This window comes from Erpetoichthys calabaricus, chromosome 1 (assembly GCF_900747795.2).
Source record: "Erpetoichthys calabaricus chromosome 1, fErpCal1.3, whole genome shotgun sequence".
NCBI lineage: Eukaryota > Metazoa > Chordata > Cladistia > Polypteriformes > Polypteridae > Erpetoichthys > Erpetoichthys calabaricus.
Genome location: NC_041394.2, coordinates 25,127,766 through 25,149,405, shown reverse-complemented (window position 1 = coordinate 25,149,405; position 21,640 = coordinate 25,127,766). Strand labels below are relative to the sequence as shown.

General features: G+C 41.4%; 1 protein-coding gene across 1 annotated transcript in view; it reads right to left on the bottom strand.

Annotated features, from left to right (window-relative positions):
• Positions 1–21,640, bottom strand: part of LOC114647794 (spectrin beta chain, non-erythrocytic 4-like) — a 432,215-nt gene that overhangs the window by 50,701 nt on the left and 359,874 nt on the right. The window contains exons 28-30 of the mRNA XM_028796437.2: positions 14,091–14,335; positions 11,005–11,143; positions 5,281–5,365 (exon numbers count right to left, since the gene is read on the bottom strand). Of these exons, the coding sequence (XP_028652270.1) occupies positions 5,281–5,365; positions 11,005–11,143; positions 14,091–14,335 (469 nt within the window). The remainder of the gene's footprint in view (positions 1–5,280; positions 5,366–11,004; positions 11,144–14,090; positions 14,336–21,640) is intronic.

The following is a 21,640-nucleotide window of genomic DNA, read 5'->3' as shown; positions in this document are numbered from 1 at the left end:
AAAGGCTAAGAGGACGTATATCATGATGTGTGGAGTACAAGTTAAGGGAAGTTATGAGTAAGCTGTATAACACACTGGTTAGACACACTGTAGTTCTGTGCACAGTCTTGGTCTAATTTTTACAAAAAAGGACAAAGCAGTGCTATGAAAAGTCCAGAGAAGAGCGACTAGGCTGATTCCAAGACAAAGAGGTAACAGGTATGAGGAGAGACTGAAGGAGTTGAACCTTTTCATTTTAAGCAAACAGAGATTAAGAGGAGGCATGACACACACAGTTAGGTTGTCTATTGGGACTTTGATTGCTTTTGGGCATTGTTTTCTGTGCCTTTGTGCCCCTCATAGTTTATTTTTGCAAACAGAGCCTTTTGTAAAATAAATCTTTTTATTTATAAAGGTTCTATATCACCCTTTGTGTGATGAGATGGGTTTTGTTGGTTTTTTGAGTATTTTTTGGGGACTCCGGTGATTAGGAACTCTCTAGTTCTGAGAGTTCTGAGGCCCACAGTACTTCACAGGTGACATCATCCAAATCATGCTGTAAATGATGGCTGTACACATTAATCAATGTCTATAGTTTATGTAAATAAAAGTGAAGACTTCACAAGAGACTTGGCTTAAAGGAACACATGCTTAGATTGTGGTCTTGTTTCACTGTAGCTTCATTCCTTGACTTTGTGTTTACAACACCATATTACTTGTATAGCCCAAAATCACACAAGGAATGCCTCAATGGGCTTTAATAGGCCCTGTTTTTGATAGCCCCTGAGCCTAGGTCCCCTCCCAGGTAGGTTAGGCGTGCAATGGGGTAAATACAATACACTAAACAGAAACAGAGTTTATTGCATCCCTTTGTACTTTGGTGATAGATCTAATCATCTAGCCTACTGATCTTTGCCAGAATCTGACAAGCCTTTCAAAAATCCCCTAGAGAAGGAACTTCTTAATCCTGCAACTCTGAAAGTATACCTGTCCGAGAGGATTTCATTGAAAGTTATTTGAGGCAACTAAATAAGTGATAAAAGAACAAATTCCTGTGCCTGCCTCTATGCGCTTCTGAATCCTGCTAGTTTTCTGAAATTCTTTTTAGGTCACTGATATAAATGAATATACAGTAATCCCTCGCTATATCGTGCTTCGCCTTTCGCGGCTTCACTCCATCGCGGATTTTATATGTAAGCATATTTAAATATATATCGCGGATTTTTCGCTGCTTCGCGGGTTTCTGTGGACAATTGGTCTTTTAATTTCTGGTACATGCTTCCTCAGTTGGTTTGCCCAGTTGATTTCATACAAGGGACGCTATTGGCAGATGTCTGAGAAGCTACCCGGCTTACTTTTCTCTTTCTCTTGCGTTGACTTTCTCTGATCCTGACGTAGGGGGATTGAGCAGGGGGGCTGTTCACACACCTAGACGATACGGACGCTCGTCTAAAAATGCTGAAAGATTATCTTCACGTTGCTATCTTTTGTGCAGCTGCTTCCTGAAACGACATGCTGCACAGTGCTTCGCATACTTAAAAGCTCGAAGGGCACGTATTGATTTGTGCTTGAAAAACAAACTCTGTCTCTCTCTCTCTCTGCTGACGGAGGGGGTGTGAGCTGCCGCCTTCAACAGCTTTGTGCCGCGGTGCTTCGCATACTTAAGCCAAACAGCCCTATTGATTTGTTTGCTTTTCTCTATCTCTGTGACAGTCACTGCTCCTGACACGCACTCCTTTGAAGAGGAAGATATGTTTGCATTCTTTTAATTGTGAGACGGAACTGTCATCTCTGTCTTGTCATGGAGCACAGTTTAAACTTTTGAAAAAGAGACAAATGTTTGTTTGCAGTGTTTGAATAACGTTCCTGTCTCTCTACAACCTCCTGTGTTTCTGCGCAAATCTGTGACCCAAGCATGACAATATAAAAATAACCATATAAACATATGGTTTCTACTTCGCGGATTTTCTTATTTCGCGGGTGGCTCTGGAACGCAACCCCCGCGATGGAGGAGGGATTACTGTACTTTGCTTTTTACTTCCTCACCATGGCTCTTTAATTCCCAACTGCTCAGCTGGGTCTGAACTTGCTCTGTTCACCATCATTACAAGTCTCCGAAGGTGTCACACTCCCTCTATGATGCTATCAGACAATGAATTGCTGACAATATCACTGTCATGAACTTGAGAGTTCCTAAGCACCAAGTCCCTGCGACTGTAGCAAACAGTCTCACAAGAGGAAAGATCCATCAAGCTTCAGCTTGGAGCAAAAAGAGCTGCTCAAAGAACCTTTATAAATAAAATATTTATTTTACAAACGTGCTCTAAAACAAAGAAGTTCCAAAGAGCAGAAAAGGCCTGGAAGGAGTTGCCACAAACAACCAAGGCAATCAAAGGCACACAAGTCCCAAAAACACAAATTAAGAAGGCAAAGTCAAAAACAGAGCATAGGGGTCAACAAAACCCAATAAATCTACAAAAGCACAAAATAATCACAAAAAGTGCATTCATTCATTTGGCAGATTTGAAATAAATTCAGTTTTTATGATCAGTGAGAAACAGGTAATTTGCTCCTTCCAACAAGTGCCTCCATTCCTCTAGACGTAATTTTAATGCTGGAAGTTCACGATTAGCTACATCATAGTTCTATTCCATGTCTATGTACAATCTCATGGTCAGAATATTTCAGAGACAATGCTGCTCCTGCACCAGTACTAGAGACATCAACTTCTAAAATGAACGGAAAGTCTGGGGTGGGTTGTCTCAAGATAGAATATTAGATCAACCTAGACGAGAACAGGCCATTCAGCCCAACAAAGCTATCCACTTAATTCTTTCAAATTAGCATGAAGTCCAGTCTAGAAGCGCTAGTGAAGAATGCCTTCAGCCTGTCAGAAGCTTCTTGTCCCTCTAAAGCCCATATGAACATCCAGGATTTTTTGGTCAGAGAATTAATGGCAGCAGTTACTATGGACTTTGCCATAGATCTGCTGTCCTCTAATGGCTTTACCATGATTTTTGTGGTTGTCGATCGCTTCTTAAAACATTCCCAGTTTTATTCCTCTCAAGAAACTTCCCTCAGCAGTAGGACAGGCCACCATATTTCTTAAATATATCATTAGTTTACATGAAACTCCTAGTTTAATAATCTCCGATTGTGGATCACAATTTGTGTCCCGTTTTTGAAGAATATTTTGTGAACGTCTGCACTGTTCTGTTCTGTAAACCTATGTTAGGAATATCATCCAGAGACTAATGGACAGACAGAACAAACAAATTGTGATTTGGACAAACACCTCCAGTGCACAATTAATGCTAAAACCAAAATGACTGCGTTGACTTTTTGTCCTTGGCTGGATTTGCCAGAAATGTTCTTTATCATTCAGAACTTAAGATGTGACCTTTTGAATGTTTATATGGATTTCAACCTCATCTGTTAGATTCATTCTTTCTGAATTATGTTATTTATTTTTTGGGGATTGAGTTTGGCTCTGAACTTTGATTTCTGGGTTTAGCATTTCTGGTTTTGTCGTTTCTCCCTTTGATCTCTGGTGGTGACCACTTCTTCATTTTCTAAAATATGTCTGACCTCACATTAAAATCATTACAATTACTTGCTATTTTTTACAATCACACTTTGAATGTGGTGTTACTTTATTCAGTAATAAATAAATAATAAATAAATGCATTGCCGGCAGTAAGTCGAACCCGTTTCCAGTGAGAGTTGGACTCCGCCAGGGCTGCCCTTTGTCACCAATTCTGTTCATAACTTTTATGGACAGAATTTTTAGGCGCAGCCAGGGCGTTGAGGGGGTCCGGTTTGGTGGATTGAGGATTGGGTCACTGCTTTTTGCAGATGATGTTGTCCTGTTTGCTTCATCAGGCCGTGATCTTCAGCTCTCTCTGGATCGGCTCGCAGCTGAGTGTGAAGCGGCTGGGATGGGAATCAGCACCTCCAAATCCTAGGCCATGGTCCTCAGCTGGAAAAGGGTGGAGTGCCCTCTCAGGGTTGTTAGCGAGATCCTTCCCCAAATGGAGGAGTTCAAGTATCTCGGGGTCTTGTTCACGAGTGAAAGAAGAATGGAGTATGAGATCGACAGGCAGATCGGTATGGCGTCCGCAGTGATGCGGGCTCTGCATCGGTCTGTCGTGGTGAAAAAGGAGCTGAGCCGTAAGGCAAAGCTCTCAAATTACCAGTCGATCTATGTTCCTACCCTCACCTATGGTCATGAGCTATGGGTAGTGACCGAAAGAACGAGATCGCGAATACAAGCGGCTGAAATGAGTTTCCTCCGCAGGGTGTCTGGGCTCTCCCTTACAGATAGGGTGAGAAGCTCAGTCATCCAGGAGGGGCTCAGAGTAGAGCCGCTGCTCCTCCGCATCGAGAGGAGTCAGATGAGGTGGCTCGGGCATCTGATCAGGATGCCTCCTGGATGCCTCCCTGGTGAGGTGTTCCGGGTACGTCTAACCGGGAGGAGGCCCAGGGGAAGACCCAGGACACGCTGGAGGGACTATGTCTCTCGGCTGGCCTGGGAACACCTTGGGATTCCCCCAGAAGAGCTAGAAGAAGTGGCCGGGGAGAGGGAAGTCTGGGCATCTCTGCTCAAGCTGCTGCCCCAGCGACCCGACCTCGGATAAGCAGAAGAGAATGGATGGATTGATGGATGAAATTCTAGAAATATTTTAAAATAAAAAAGCAACACACTACAGAATATATGACCTGAAGGTTTGTAGGTAATGCATGTTTAAATGTAATTCACCATTATGGTTTCCAATGAGCTATCAAAAAATAAAATAATCTTTCTCCCTTTTCTTCATTACAGAAACATATCATCAGAAATGACAGCGTTAGTCAACTAAAAGGTGTATGTCTATTTTTATTCTCATTGCCACCAAATGGGCATGAAATGTACTGTATGCCAAGAGTCGATTGCTTGCTCCTACCGTCTACTAATGGCTGCATAATTGAGTTCTTTATAACTTTTAAAATTATAATTCATTCAAAGGCAGCACTCAAACAAGGTAAGTGATTTTCTTTTTGCTTTTAAAAGCTGCGTGGGCTTTCACTTGAGTTTTTCCATCATTTGAAAAAAAAAAGCAAGCAATCATATAACACACATTTGGTTGAAAGGCTTTTTTCCTAGCTAATGAAAAAGGCAGTTGTAATAAAGTTTTATTTAACGACTGACTGTTAACACACCTAAAGAGGTCAGGTGGCTCTAAGGACTTTATCCACAAGCTACCCACCTTAAATGGACTGTGCTGGAATACAGATACAGCTCAGAGTAGTGGTGGTACTCACTGTGCTTCAGCCATTCCCAGTGCTTGTCCCACTTCTCCAGTAGCTCCTTCTGTTTTGCCAGGAGCTTCTCCAGTTTATCTTTGATCTGCTCAAAATGAGAAAGCAACAGGTTTGTCAACAAAATGTATGGCATCCCTTAGAGTATGTGTGGGCAAAGTCAGTCCCGGAGGGCCGCAGTGGCTGCAGGTTTTTGTTCTAACCTGGTTGCTTAATTAGAAAACAATCCTCGGCCAATAATTTAATTTCATGGCATGTTAGTGCTTTAACTCTGCTATGTCAGGTCATTCACATATTCTAGATTTTTTTCCCTTTCTAAGGATATCATCCAAATGATATGAAGTCTAAAATGAGCGACTAATTCTCAGTCCTTCACTTTTTTCTCTTCACTTTCCTTCCAAGTATTTTATTAAACCAAACAGTGCATGATAAATACACACAGGGGTAAATGGAAACAAGCTAAATGGAGATTTGCTGATTTCTTGTCATTTGCATCTTATCTTCTTATATATAAATGTCTACACGTGGAAGTGTCTCTCTGTCTGGCCTGGAAGTGAGAGATGGAGTCGGGCTAAGGGCTCCACCTCCGAGGATACGCAAGTGAGGCCAGAACATCGACTAGGCGAAACCTCCAAAGAAAGAGTCACTCGCTTAGAGGCTAATACAGGAGCAAGGCGAACACATCGGCAAAGGTTATCCCTTTTATTTTTTCCTCCCGCCACTAATACACAAGCGAGGCGAGTACGCCGGCAAAACAAAACCTCCAAAGAAACTTTCAATTACCTGACATCTCGATATTTTAATTTTTTTCTGACAATTTCAATAGTTTCTAGGACCCCATGCTCTTTACAGCACGGGCTTACACAGCTAGTATAATATAAATGTCTATGTGTGGGAGTGTGTGTCTGTCTATAAGGCCCGGAAGTGTGAGGCTACAGCATGAAGCTCAAAGAAATCGACACTGTCGCAAAAAAGTGAAACCGCAGAGAAAAGAGAAACTTGCTTAGCCACTAATACTCAAGCGATGAGAGCACATCGACAAAATGACACACCCAAGGAGAGAGAAACTCGCTTAGCCGCTGATAGACAACGGAGGCAAGCACATCGGCAAAACGAAACCTCAGAGAAGAGAGAAACTCGCTTAGCCACTAATGCACAACTGATGTGAGCACATCGACAAAATGACACACCCAAGGAGAGAGAAACTCGCCTAGCTGCTGATAGATAATGGAGGCGAGCTCATCGGCCAAACGAAACTGCTGAGGAAAAAGAACCTCACTTAGCCACTAATGCACAAACGATCAAAATGAGACCTCCAAGGAGAGAGAAACTCGCTTAGCCGCTGATAGACAATGGAGGCAAGCACATTGGCAAAACAAAACCTCAGAGAAGAGAGAAACTCGCTTAGCCACTGATAGACAATGGAGGAGAGCTCGTTGGCAAAACAAAACTGCAGAGGAAAAAGAACCTCACTTAGCTGCTAATGCACAACTGATGCGATTGATTGATTGAAGTGCCAGAATCCATGGTTTCTAGGAGTCCAGGCTTTTTACAGCACAGACTTACACAGCTAGTTGCTAATAAAGAGCAATTAAAAACCGAGAACACAGCTGTTTAAGACTAAAATAAGCAATAAGCGTTCAAAATCTTAACGAGCGAGACAACTAAAATGAAGCAGAAGTGTTACTTGAGCAATAAGTGCTTCTTATTAGGCCATTGGGTTGGAACAAAAACCTGCAGCCACTACAGCCCACCAGGAACGACTTAGCTCACCCCTGCCTTACAGACTATTGTGTTCACAATTCCTAAATGAATTTTTAGCTGTTTTAAACCATTTTCTCAAATTTCTTTTGGTAGTGTACATTTAATATATTTTTTTCTATCCTCACAACCAAAACAAACATGCATCTATACATACAGACATGACAGTAATAATCCACGGGCTAATCATGGAAATACAACTTACACCTTATGTTCTGAACATGAAGGTCTGGCAAAATAATCTCAAGGGGATTTCTCTTTTCAAATACTGATGGGTGCCTGCATCGGATAAGTGTGAACCCCGTCTCTCCCAACTGATATTTAACTCTACTGTTTTCCCCTCCTTTTTAGCTACTTTGCAAGTATGTGTGGTTTGCTATATTAGTTCACTGTGCCTATACAAAATATCAATCCCCTTGGAAGTCTTCACATTTTTTGTTATACAACATTGAATCACAGTGGATTTGAGTTGGCTTTTCTGACACTCAGTGTAACCACAAGGAGGCAGCACCGAGCCCCAAAGAAACAGACACAATACAGTAATCCCTCGCTATATCGCGCTTCGCCTTTCACGGCTTCACTCTATCGCGGATTTTATATGTAAGCATATTTAAATATATATCGCGGATTTTTTGCTGGTTCGCGGATTTCTGCGGACGATGGGTCTTTTAATTTCTGGTACATGCTTCCTCAGTTGGTTTGCCCAGTTGATTTCATACAAGGGACGCTATTGGCAGATGGCTGAGAAGCTACCCAACTTACTTTTCTCTCTCTCTCTCTTGCGCTGACTTTCTCTGACCCTGACGTAGGGGGATTGAGCAGGGGGGCTGTTCGCACACCTAGACGATACGGACGCTCGTCTAAAAATGCTGAAAGATTATCTTCACGTTGCTACCTTCTGTGCAGCTGCTTCGTGAAGCGACATGCTGCACGGTGCTTCGCATACTTAAAAGCTCGAAGGGCACGTATTGATTTTTGCTTGTTTGTTTTTCTCTGTCTCTCTCTCTCTCTCTCTGCTCCTGACGGAGGGGGTGTGAGCTGCCGCCTTCAACAGCTTTGTACCGGCGGTGCTTCGCATACTTAAAAGCCAAACAGCCCTATTGATTTGTTTGCTTTTGTCAATCTCTCTCTGACATTATCTGCTCCTGATGCGCACTCCTTTGAAGAGGAAGATATGTTTGCATTCTTTTAATTGTGAGACGGAACTGTCATCTCTGTCTTGTCATGGAGCACAGTTTAAACTTTTGAAAAAGAGACAAATGTTTGTTTGCAGTGTTTGAATAACGTTCCTGTCTCTCTACAACCTCCTGTGTTTCTGCGCAAATCTGTGACCCAAGCATGACAATATAAAAATAACCATATAAACATATGGTTTCTACTTCGCGGATTTTCTTATTTCGCGGGTGGCTCTGGAACGCAACAACACCCCGATGGAGGAGGGATTACTGTATTATCACAATTCCAGGTTCACATAAAAGTTTTTTTTATTGACCAACAACACTTTTTTAAATAATCAACAGCCAAAATACTTCAACTTTTCCTCCTTCCACCTCCAGTTGAGTGTTGCCCACTGCCTCCCGACTCTGACTCCTCGAGGTGAGGCTATGGGCTTCTTTAATCTGGTCCCTTGACTGCTTCTGGTACCCAAAGATCCTGACATGTCCCATGCCATCTTGTGGGTGTCTGTTATAAGTGGTCTGTGGCATTGGGCAAGTTTTAAATAAATAATCGTGAAAAAGAACGTGCAGAACTAGAATTGGGTGCGGCTGTGCGTTAACGTGCTTTGCTCCAGTGACGTCTGGGGTGGCTGGCCGATCACACACACACACACATGTGAATGAGAGTATCAGTCAGGTGCCTTATTCATGCCTCAGAGATAGTGACATCTCATACCTCCGCCCAGTTAATCAAATATAAGGAGCCTACACCAAGGAGAAAGAAAAGGAGGTTAAAAGATGGATAGAAGGATGGAATGTGGCAGGAGTGGTAGATGCTAAGGTGCAGAAGAGAGCAGGCAGACAGCCGGCAGGAGAGTCCAACGGCATAGCATGAGGCCTACGCTTGGGGGCTGAAGAGGATCACTCCCATTGAGTGTTTCTTGGAGACTGCGGAGGGACCAGATGCTCACTCCTCCGTAAGACTGATGAGTGCCAGTGGTAGCTGAAGGAGCAGAGGCTCAGCATGGCACTACTAAATACGGACTTGAAGAGTGAGAATACTTATGAGGTCAGTTACTTTGTGTTTTCATCTTCTTCTTTCGGCTGCTCCCGTTAGGGGTTGCCACAGCGGATCATCTTCTTCCATATCTTTCTGTCCTCGTCATCTTGTTCTGTCACACCCATCACCTGCATGTCCTCTCTCACCACATCCATAAACCTTCTCTTAGGCCTTCCTCTTTTCTCCTCCCTGACAGCTCTACTCTTAGCATCCTTCTCCCAATATACCCAGCATCTCTCCTCTGCATATGTCCAAACCAATGCAATCTCGCCTCCCAACCTTCCAACTTGAGCTGACCCTCTAATGTCCTCATTTCTAATCCTGTCCATCCTCATCACACCCAATGCAAATCTTAGCATCTTTAACTCTGCTACCTCCAGCTCCATCTCCTGCATTCTGGTCAGTGCCACCGTCTCCAACCCATACAACATAGCTGGTCTCACTACCGTCCTGTAGACTTTCACTCTTGCTGATACCAGTCTGTCACAAATTACTCCTGACACTCTTCTCCACCCATTCCACCCTGCCTGCACTCCCTTTCTCACCTCTCTTCCACAATCCCCATTACTCTGTACTGTTGATCCCATCCATTATCCAACCCGCTATATCCTAACTACAGGGTCACGGGGGTCTGCCGGAGCCAATCCCAGCCAACACAGGGCGCAAGGCAGGAAACAAACCCTGGGCAGGGCGCCAGCCCACCGCAGGGCGCTCACACACACACCAAGCACACACTAGGGACAATTTAAGATCGCCAATGCACCTAACCTGCATGTCTTTGGACTGTGGGAGGAAACCGGAGCACCCAGAGGAAACCTACGCGGACACGGGGAGAACATGCAAACTCCACACAGGGAGGACCCGGGAAGCGAACCCGGGTCTCCTAACTGCGAGGCAGCAACGCTACCCACTGCGCCACTGTGCCGCCCCGTTGATCCCAAGTATTTAAACTCATCAACCTTCGCCAACTCTACTCCCTGCATCCTCACCATTCCACTGATCTCCCTCTCATTCACACACATGTATTCTGTTTTGTTCCTACTGACCTTCATTCCTCTCCTCTCTAGAGCGTATCTCCACCTCTCCAGGGTCTCCTCAACCTGCTCCCTACTATCGCTACAGATCACAATGTCATCAGCAAACATCATAGTCCACGGGGACTCCTGTCTAATCTCGTTTGTCAACCTGTCCATCACCATTGCAAATAAGAAAGTGCTCAGAGCCGATCCCTGATGTAATCCCACCTCCAACTTGAATGCATCCATCACTGCTACTGCAAACCTCACCACTGTCACACTTCCCTCGTACAAATCCTGTACAACTCTTACTTCTCTGCCACTCCTGACTTCCTCATACAATACAGTGTTTTATACTTGTAATTAATTTAGAGATCTGTTTTCACTTTGACATTAAACATTTTTTTTTCCTTTGGTAAATATCATAAAAAATTAAATCCCCTGTGATTCAATGCTGTATAACAAGAAAATGTGAATACTTTTTATAGGCATGACATACACACACAGGTGTCAACATCATTTCCTAGGTTACAGAAAAAATAACATTTTTGAGTTACATTTTTATTTTACAGATGTCAGTGTTATATTGTATATTTATTTTACTATAATGTTTTGAAGTGGCTCAAATAGATATTATTTAAAAAAAAAAAACATTGATAATTTGTAAAAAGCTTAAAAAGCCTAATAATGTGCTTGCTGATGAGTAAGAAAAATTTCCGTCTCAGAAGGTTACCTCCTCTGCTGCTGGGTTCCTGGCTGCCAAGAGCGTCTTCCCCATCTCCACACACTGCATTACGCTCTTATTGCGGGCCTCAATCTCATTCTTTAAGCCCTGGTGGTAATTCATTAGCACCTCCACTGACGACACATCTCTGTGAAAAAAGAAGGAGGCAGCTTTGGTTTCATTGCTCATTCAGTTCAGACTGAGGCTAGTCAAAACAAAGAGGGGCAATTCTTCATTGAAAATGAGTATGTTTTATGTGCAGATTTACATTAAGCAGTCTATACGGTATTAGGAGAATTTGTTCATTAACTTAAAACTACTAGGGACGTTTGAAATGTTTCCGCACTCTGTTTACTAAAAATTTCAAAAACAAACATTTCTACATAGTCACCTTCCTTTGCAGTGCAATTTTCCCAGTCACATGACACTCTCAAACCTGACCAATTACTACTCCTCCCGCCTTCACCATTTCCAATGAAAATATAAAAGTACAGAAACTTTTTGAATGTTCCTCGTGTGAATTGATCATTAAAGTCAAGACAGCCTCTTCAATCACTTTTCCATTTTCTAAATCTCCTTTTTCCAATATGGGGTAGAAGGAAGCCAGAGTCTGTTGTATAAGCATCTGGCGCATGGGAGGAATTTAGCAAAGACGAGTGGCAGTTCATTAAAAGGCACACCCACTCACACAATGAAGGCGCCAAATAACACAAATGTCATGTCTTTAGCAGGTGGGAGGACATCAGAAGAAAAACACATGCAAACGTGCTAAGAAGGTGTGACAATGAATGGGCCGGGATTCAAATGCACAACTCTGGGACTGAGCCACCAGTCTAACCAAAAGAACATATTCCTATCCAGTGTATGTCCATTAACAATTATAATAAAGACGAAGTTAGCACCCTGCCCAGGATTGGTTCCTGCCTTGTGCCCTGTGTTGGCTGGGATTGGCTCCAGCAGACCCCCGTGACCCTGTGTTCGGATTCAGCGGGTTGGAAAATGGATGGATGGATAAAGACGAAACACAAAATTGAAAGAAAACACACAAAAATATAATGTTTATCTAAAAATGCATAGAAATTATATAAATCATCCTTGCATGCATTTTTAATTGTATAGCACACCAAAAAGACAATTTTAACTTGCACATGATATACAGTGAGTCAGTGTAATTTAAGTAAAAAAGGGAATATCTTTTAATAAGCTACAAGGACATTTTTTTCTTGCTGAGATATGTGACTAAAAGGTATATATTAATATGAATGTTAGGACTTTTGAGATACTGTATGATTATGCACAGGAGAGCTGTAAGCTTGACAAGCTTTTTTACATATATATTTTATAATTCTTTTACAAGAATATCCCACCCAAAAAAAATATATTTTGATGTGACTTATACTGTGTTGTTTATAGTGATGCATCTGTCAAACTAATTCCAAAGCTAAACATTTTTATTTTTTGTCACAGCATGCATAGCTCATGTGCATTTATTAGACGTCTCAGTTTAAGAACAGCTCCACTCATAAATGTTATTTATTACGTTACTTACCTCATGTAGTTTGTGGTGATGGCCAAAAACATTTTTTTAATTTCATGCTGAGAAACGTGCAGAAAGAAAGGGGTGCTTTAGAAGTCCCGTGGGCGGCAAAGGGTTGCTGTGACAGTTCATAACTGAAGAATATCAGTTAATGGTGAGTGGTAGGCTTTCAGTTTTCTTTTTTTACCAGAAATTAAATTGAGTGTTTTCATTATTTCTATTATACTTTTGCTTCATTTTTAATGAAGACAAAGCTGAATGTGGAACTAACAGGCTACTAGTTTTTGCTCCGTCTAGAAGTAGCACAGTAGTGCAACGTCTAGCCTAACTAGACTGAGAATACACAACAGTGGAAGACACAAAAGGCAGTGCCATGAAGGTCCATGAAGTATAATGCTGAAGATTCACTCTTAATTTACACTGAGTGCAACCTCAACCTTTCACACATGCTGTGATGATGGCTTTACAGATAACAATACCCACCGCCCTCAGGACAAACGACAAAACTGTCAAAGGGACAAAAACCACACCACCTCCGAGCAGCACCTTCACATAAAACTGTTTTCTTGCATCACATGTTACTGATGTTTGCTTATGAGATTGAATTGCAAACATGTCATTTGAGCCATTCAAACCTTAATAATAATAATAATAATAATAATAAATAATAATTTTATTTATATAGCGCCTTTCCCTAGCTCAGGCACTTCACAGAAAGCACTTTGTATCTGTTATCTGGTATTCACACACAGATCTGACAAGATTTGTTGTGCGACTAATTTTAAAGAAAAAAATCGGGAGTGCTCTCCCCTCGACTTTCTCGTACACTCAGATATGGGGATGGATATTTAAGGAGTAAACTGCAAGACAATGATTATATTTTTATATCACGTACATTAAAGAACCGTCAACAACAAATCAAATCAAATTAATACTATATTGAACAATTATTATAAAAGTAAAGTTGAATATATCAAACTCTGCATCTGCATAAATAAAAAATTTGCCATGATATTTTTATTTTGACAAACAATTCAAGTAAATTTTAAGTAAGTGCAAGTGGGTCAAAAGTTGCAAGAGACTTTAATAATGTGTGTAATTTCACTTACATAACATAAAAATGTTCTCAAATATGTATGTATTACCATTTGAATGTCAAATGGAAAATTGTGATTATCTCGAAAACCAGTCATTTTTCGAAAAAATGCACAGACAAAAAATGCTTAGAATGTGGTGCTTTACAATAATGTGATGTAAATTTTTAATAATTTTGGGGAAATGTTTCATGTAAAATACCACTTCTGGTTAGCAGAAAAAGAAAACGTAGAAAAATCTACATTTTGTACCCAATACTTGTATGCAAAATTTGGTTGACCTAAGTGAAAGCAAGTTATTGTGTTTACATACATACACAGACATACTTCCAAAAATGGGAGGTCTAAAACGTCGAGATTCATCAAAATCTCGAAATCGAATTTTTGGGCGATTCTGCTACTTTCCCTGTACTTCATATATTATAAAGTAAAAATAAAGTGAAAGTCATCACACAAGTACTTACCTTGGCTTTTCACCGGTGCCAATCTGACAGATGATACCATCCATCCAAGAAACCAGGTCCCGTACTACCCCAAAGAATCGCAGTTTGTCAGTTGATGTGGTGATTTGAAGTCTGCATTCTTCACAGGATGTCAGCAGCTCTTTCCAAGCTTGCATCACTTCTTGCTCTTTCGCTACAATGGTGTCTGCTTTTTCACCAGCATAGACAGTACGCAACTGGGCTGCACTCTCCTGGAGTTGGCGCACCTGATGGAAACATCAGAACAGGTAGGAGCAGGAAATAGAGTGCCAGCTTACAAGGAGCGAAGTCCATATTGTAAGTAATGTTATAACTATTGTATGTGGCTGGTAAAAACAAACAATTTTAACTAAGGAATAATAGATAAAAAGAAGGAACCATTTCCCATCACTAACCACCACCTAGCTCTGTGAAGATGATGTTAGGAAAAAATAAATAAAAGAGCACCTGGATGGCCACAAAATTGGACCATAACCCAACCCTAAAAGCTAGACATTCAAAATTTCCACATTACTAGGCACCCAGCTTCCTACCAGCTTAGAGACAGTCATTTTTTAATAGAAGAGTCAGATAAACAGTCAGTCAGGGACATAAAAAGCACAAGACATGCCATATTGTAAAAAGGACGATTTACAGAAGCTTTCCAAGAGAGGTCAGTGGTACCTTTTCAACAAACGTACCCAAGAAAGAGCTTCTGCTGTATATAAATAGAAGAATAAGAGGAAAGATCTTGGAAGAGAAATGTACAGTATGAGGTAAGAAAGCATTGTGAAGGAATACACCATTTATAGAACAGTAGTGGCGTATTTAAAAGAAACAGTAACAAACTCTGATGCTTTTGAGGGGGCTGGCCTTGGATACGCAGTGGAGTGTGGTCTTATTTGTTGAAGGTATGGTCATTGTTTTTATATTTTTTAATTTATAGATACTAAATTTACATCAAGACTGATGGAAATTATTTGGCTTAAAATTATATTGCCATGCTTCATTTTTCCATAAAAACAACAACAACAATCATAATAATAATAATTACTGGATTATGTTTGGACACACAGACATTGCAAAATAAAACTAAAAAAGCAATGCAGCAACATTATGACTGTAACACCAGGCTTTGAATTCACTGCTAAAAACTGACCTAATTCAAAGTCAAAATATAAAAGAAAATATAGACTATATAAAATATAAAAGACATCACAACTTGGCAACCTCTATCTCCTGGTCCTCACTACCATCTGTGAACTTATGGATGACTCTCCTTACGTGCGTTTCTGGCTCACTGAACATTTCTTATAATTAGTTTTTTGTATGAAAAGCTCTGACTTTGTGCATTGAGTGGACGGTGATCCTGCTTCCTCTGCATACACTAGCGTAGACACAGTAAATAGGAATGATTCAACAATGGATAAAAATGCTTTATTATATTTCCATCAAATCTAATTTTATAATTTCATTTGACAGTTTATTTTGAGGAATATGGGGACACAGTTGGACACACTTGTTCACTGTAAATTTCATAGAAATGTTAGGAATTTTTTCTTCATAGAGAATCACAGACACATGGGATAAATGACCAAGTAGTGTGGCAGACAGTAGGGCTTTATGGACTTAGAAAACTAGACTTGATGTTATTTTAGAAGAATTAAATGGATAGGACTGGCAAAGTTTGTTGGGCTGAACGGCCTGTTCTCAGCTGGATTGTTTTAATGTTCTAAAAACTGACAGACTGAGAAGATCGTTCCTCCCTCAAACTATGCAACTCTTCAATTCCACCCAGGGTAAACGTTAACATTATATAAAGTTATTGTCTGTTATCTATCTATCTATCTATCTATCTATCTATCTATCTATCTATCTATCTATCTATCTATCTATCTATCTATCTATCTATCTATCTATCTATCTATCTATCTATCTATCTATCTATCTAAACACCTGGTAGCTCTTTTAGGGCGGATGTTGACTTTTGTTGACAGGAGGGGTTGTGGGCGAATGTCGACAAAAGTCGACATCCAGGGATAGACGGCAACAATCAGCTGTTAATGGCGACAAAACTCACTGTCACGTCACAGGCATTCCCTCTCTGCTTGGAGGAATGTTAGACTCATTGACTCAGCAACTGATCCTTGCGTGAGTTGCGATATGTAAACAAATGCAAACAAAGGCAAGATGGCATCAACATCTCACGAGGGAGCGAAGCGAGTGCAGAAAAGAAAATACTCGGCAAATGACATTTTGCGCATTATTGTGGAGTCGGATTTCATTGACAGTGACCAGGAGATCGAACAAGAGATTGAGGAGCCGGCATCAGCCGATCGGAGACCAGCTGATGCCGCCCCAGCTGCTCGGCTGGCAGCTGAGCGCATTCGCACGGCCGATGCACCTACGGCAAGGTTCGCGTGGGAGGAATACCCAGAAATTGATCTGTGGGAGCCGAACTGGCTACCGGACTTCACAAGAAGGCACGGCCTGCTGCTGGACACAATGGATTACAAGCCGCTGGACTATTTCAATCTGTTTTTTCCTGAGGCAGTTTTTCCGCTGATATCAGACGAAACAAACAGGTATGCAGAGCAATTTTTTGAATCGCGGGATGCGCTTGCTCCACATTCTCGTTTTTCGAAGTGGAAACCCACAACAAAAGACGAGATGAAGGGCTTTGTGACATTGCAGATAGAGATGGGACTGGACTGGCGATATAATTTCAGGGAGCATTGGTCCAAACGTACTTTGTCACCTGGTGGCTTTGGACAGGTTATGCCGCGTGATAGGTACGTGCTGCTGCAAAGCTTCATTCACTTCTGTGATAACCAGAAGCAAATCCCAAGGGGAGAGCCAGGCTATAACCCCATGTGTAAAGTTCAGCCTCTGCTTGACATAGTGGAACCAACATATAAACCATTTTTATCAGCCTGGCCGTGATTTGTCTGTGGATGAATCAATGAGAGAACTGTCCCTTGACAAGTCAGGTTGTGCTGGAGCTGCTTCAGGGCTATGAACATTTGGGTCATGTTGTGTACATGGACGATTTTTATACATCACCAGAATTGTTCATGGAGCTACAGAGCAGGGGAATAGGAGCTTGTGGCACAGTGAGGATGAACAGGAGACACATGCCTTCACAGTTGAAGCCAGACAGGCTGAAGATGAAAAGAGGTGACAATCCTGTTTTCATGCGGGCGGATAACTTGGTGGCATTGGGGTTCTATTCAATATGGGAGTGCACAAAAAGGCAAGCTTCAAAAGGGTGACCTCAATTGGGCGTGGCGAATAAAGACGCGCGTAAATAAAAGCGAGCTTCAAAAGGGCGACCTCAATTGGGCGCAGCGAATAAAGGCAAACGCAACAAAATTATTACAGAAAATTTATTAGATAAAGGCCATGATTGAACCTATAAAAAGGCGAAAGCAAGAATATTAAAACATCCAATTAATTGAGGTCGCCCTTTTGAAGCTTGCCTTTATTTACGGGCACCTTTATTTGCCGCACCCAATTGAGGTCGCCCTTTTGAAACTCGCCTTTTTGTGCACGCCCTTATTGAAGGATACCTGGCATTGGCATGGCATGAAGTCAAACGGGTGACTTGTCTTACTACAGTTCACACCAACAATTTATGTGAGAAAGTAATTCGTTCAAAGGGAAACCCAGAAGGTAGGAAGCTGGACAAGCCCGTTGCACTTGAGGAGTACATGGCTGGAGTTGATCGAATGGATCAGATGCTGGGGTCATATGCTTATGGCCATAAGTCCACCAAGTGGTACCACACTGTGTACCATTGCATGCGTGAGATTGCACTCACAAATGGATATATGTTATTCAAGCAGGCAAACAGTGACAGCACTATGACTGCGGCAGATTTCCGCAAGAAGGTGGTTGACAGCTTGCTGGCAGATTATGTTGGAGTGCCTTTGGCAAAGCGAGGAAGGCCATCACAAAGAGCAGTGCCAGACAGGCTGACTGAGCGCCACTTTCCTGCAACATATGAGGACAAAAAGTACAAGCCTGACTGTGTTATGTGCAGCAACAGACAACTGAAAAAGAGACACCAGTGCAACACATATTGTAAGCAGTGCAACGTGGCAATGCATGCAATTGGCTGCTTTGAGCGTTATACTTTGCAGGACTTTGCTTTGTAACATGTACAGTATGTGAAATAATAATATGTTAAATTATATAGTATGCAGGCTCATACAAAACGCAAAGCAGTTATATTAGTCAAAAATACATATTTTTTGTTGATTTGATATGTTAAACAATTGTTTTGTGCTCTTTTTTTAAAATAAGTTAGTTTTTGGAAAAATATTCAGCCCTGGGAGAAAAGAAACAAAAAATTAGCCCTAAAAGAGTTAAAAAGCCAAGTCACTGTATAACCCAGGTTAGAGCTCCATGGAAATAACAAGCCAACTTATTTCCAGTGTCGTTATACTCAAATTATCAAAAATACATCTGCAACTTTTCTGTTCACTTTCAGACTATTCATAAAGCACATTTTTAAAAATTATATGTATTTTCATTATCAGCAGCTCACTCTATGTGAGGTGAGTGGGCATTGATAATGTAGTCAAGAGAACATTACAGCAGATTGGAGGTGGACAGCAAAAATAATTTGACGCCTACACTCTTCACTCACCAAAAAAACAGAAATGTGACTGCGAAGTGAACCAGGCTGAAATTAGGAATACAAATAGAAGATACAAATATCAGAATAAAATAGTGTATTGTTAGAAAATAATATTACAAATCCATTGCTCACAGCAACCTCAATGTCGCTGAATACTGAGGGTTTCTGAACCGAAATTAACAGCTTAATGTTCTTAAAGGGACTTCCCCCACAATGAACCAGTAGTAAAACTGATAAATCCAATGGGTATATGAACCATGCAATGAATGGTGATGGTCCACCTCGCCCTCGTTGTTTGGTCCTGTGCCAGTCCTACACCACCTTATGGGGCCTGCAGTCCCAGCGCTGACAGAGACTACCATTTAAAAGGCTTTTATGATTGCTGCTACCACTTCAATGTGGTTAGAGACCAGTGCTTATCCAAAAGGGACAGTTATTTCTTCTCACCCCATGCTCTTTTAGGAAAGCAAATCTCCCTGTGATTAGAACAGAGCATGGTAGATAACCAGGGTGGGGGTGTAGAGGTACGACCAGGGCAAAAGACAGGAGGGCAGTGGGCATCAAGAGAAGAATGGAGGGGAGAAAAGAGAGTGCTTTATGTAGAGTCCACCAAGTGTTGGGCAAAGTAATCAGAAGAAGGAAGTGCAGAAAGGACAGATGCAGAGAAGGTGGTAAGGATATATAGAAGGAAGATTTTGTCAAATTGTGATAGCTGAAAGTAAAGGAGGAAGTGGAGAAAGTAGAAGAACAGAAAAGGAAATAAAAAAGTGGTCTGAGATATGCAAGGGAGTGATGGACGGGGAGGGAGGAGAGGCAAGATTGAATATGAAAATGAGGTTAAGGTGATGACCTGCCAAATGAGCAGGAGATGACAGAAACTCAGAGAAGGAAAGAGAAGAGATAAGGGTAAGGAAACCAGATGAACAGGAAGTTTATGTTGAAATCTCCTAGAAGGATAACAGGATCGGAGGATCAGGATACAGAAGAGTTTGTGCAAAAAATTCACATATGGACCTGGAATGTGATAGTTCATAATGAGAAGCAGGCTGTTAGGGAAGGTTACTTGAACAACATTGCATTCAAAAGACGAAAATGAGAAGGTGTTAAGACATTCAGGAGCAGTAAATATCCAGGTAATGGACAAGAGAAGACCAATACCACCCACACGTTCAGGGGTACGTGGAGCGTGAGAAAACCTGTAAGACGACAAAAGATCCACATTTCTGTCAGAGTTAGGAAGTCCAGAGAAAAGAGAGGCGTAGGCAGTGATGAAATCAGCCTTTTTGCAAGCTAAACGACAGTTCAACATTTTGCCAGAACATCAGTTATAATGCTAGAAATGTGATGATCTCCTTCTCTACCAGTATTCATCTTTTTCAAGTCCTAAACACAATCCTCCATTAGGCCTCCAATACATAGGTTAATGATTTTATGTAAACCTAAAGTGAAAGTTGTTACCTCTCAGATGAGTCAACTGACCCATCATCCCTCTCATAGACTTGCCACATATTTTTATTGGTCAATCCTGAAAACACTGCTGAAATCATCACCATATTAATTAGACCTAGTGAAATTTCACCAATTAAAAAGACATGAGCCTGGGGTAATTTTAATCATTACTTTCATTTCATTTAACAATCTTCAATCAGGATTGGTTCCATTATCATTTAAATGCAGTGTCAATTTTGAACTTTTAGGAAATTACAGGTCTGTTCCATCCATCTTCTCCTCTCTAAAATGTTTGGAAATATAGTGACATAACATTTGAAATAGTTCAAGGTCAAATTTTTATTTGTCATTCCAGCCATATCTAAAATACAGTGGGACAAAATTGCATTGCTCAAGACCAGAAAGCGTGCACCAAGGAAAAGGGGGAAAAAAAGCACAAAAACGTAAGCCAATAAAAATAAATAATTATGTGTATAAAAACTGGCTTGTTATGAGCATGTTACAGAGAGTTTAGCAGTCTTATTGCCTGTGGAAAGAAGCTCCTGCATATTCTAGCTGTTCTTGATTTTATGGACCGATGTCTCCTACCAGATGGCAAAATATTGAACAGTCCATGAGAGGAGTGTGAGGAGTCTCCTGCAATGCAGAGGGCTTTGTTCTTAAAATCTAGCCTTAAAAACGTCCTCAGTAGAGGGGAGAGAGATCCCGAAGACCCTCTGAGCCATTCTCACCACAGTGAGAGTCTTCCTGTCAGACACGCTGCAGTTTCTGTACTAAGATGTGATGCAGTTAATAGTGACACTCTTGAAAGTGCCCTGGTAGAAGGTGGTGAGGATGGGAGGAGGGATTTTCACTCACTTCAGCATCCTAAGGAAGTGCAATCTCTGCTGAGCTTTCTTGACCTGGGATATGGTATTGCAACTCCAAGACAGATCATCAGTGATGTAGACACCCAAGAATTTTGTGCTGCTGATCCTCTCTACAGGACATCCACTGAAATGTTGTGGGGGCTGTTCAGCTTTTGTTCTGAAGTCCACAATCAACTCTTTTGTCTTACTTACATTAAAGGACAGGTTGTTGTCCTTGCACCAGGGGTCTCATGCATAACGCCATGTGTAGAATTCAGACTAAAACATGGCGTATGGACAAAAGCGGAAAGGTTCGTACTCACAAAAAAATCCAAATGCATAAATCTGTGCGTTCGCCAACTTCCACGTTCTTCTGCTCCATAAATCCCGGTCAGCGTGAAAAGTAACGCTCGTGCATGCGCCTGCTGCCACTCCCCAAACTCCTCCCAGAATTACGCCTCTTTGAATATGCAAATCAATATAAATAGCCCTTAAGCGCAGGGTTCTGTGAAAAGGCAATGGCAAAAGCATGGGGGGAAATAGAAGAATTAAAGTAGAACACCATAAACTTCATCTTAAAATCGTTTAATTTACTAGTTTCTCAAATCCCATCG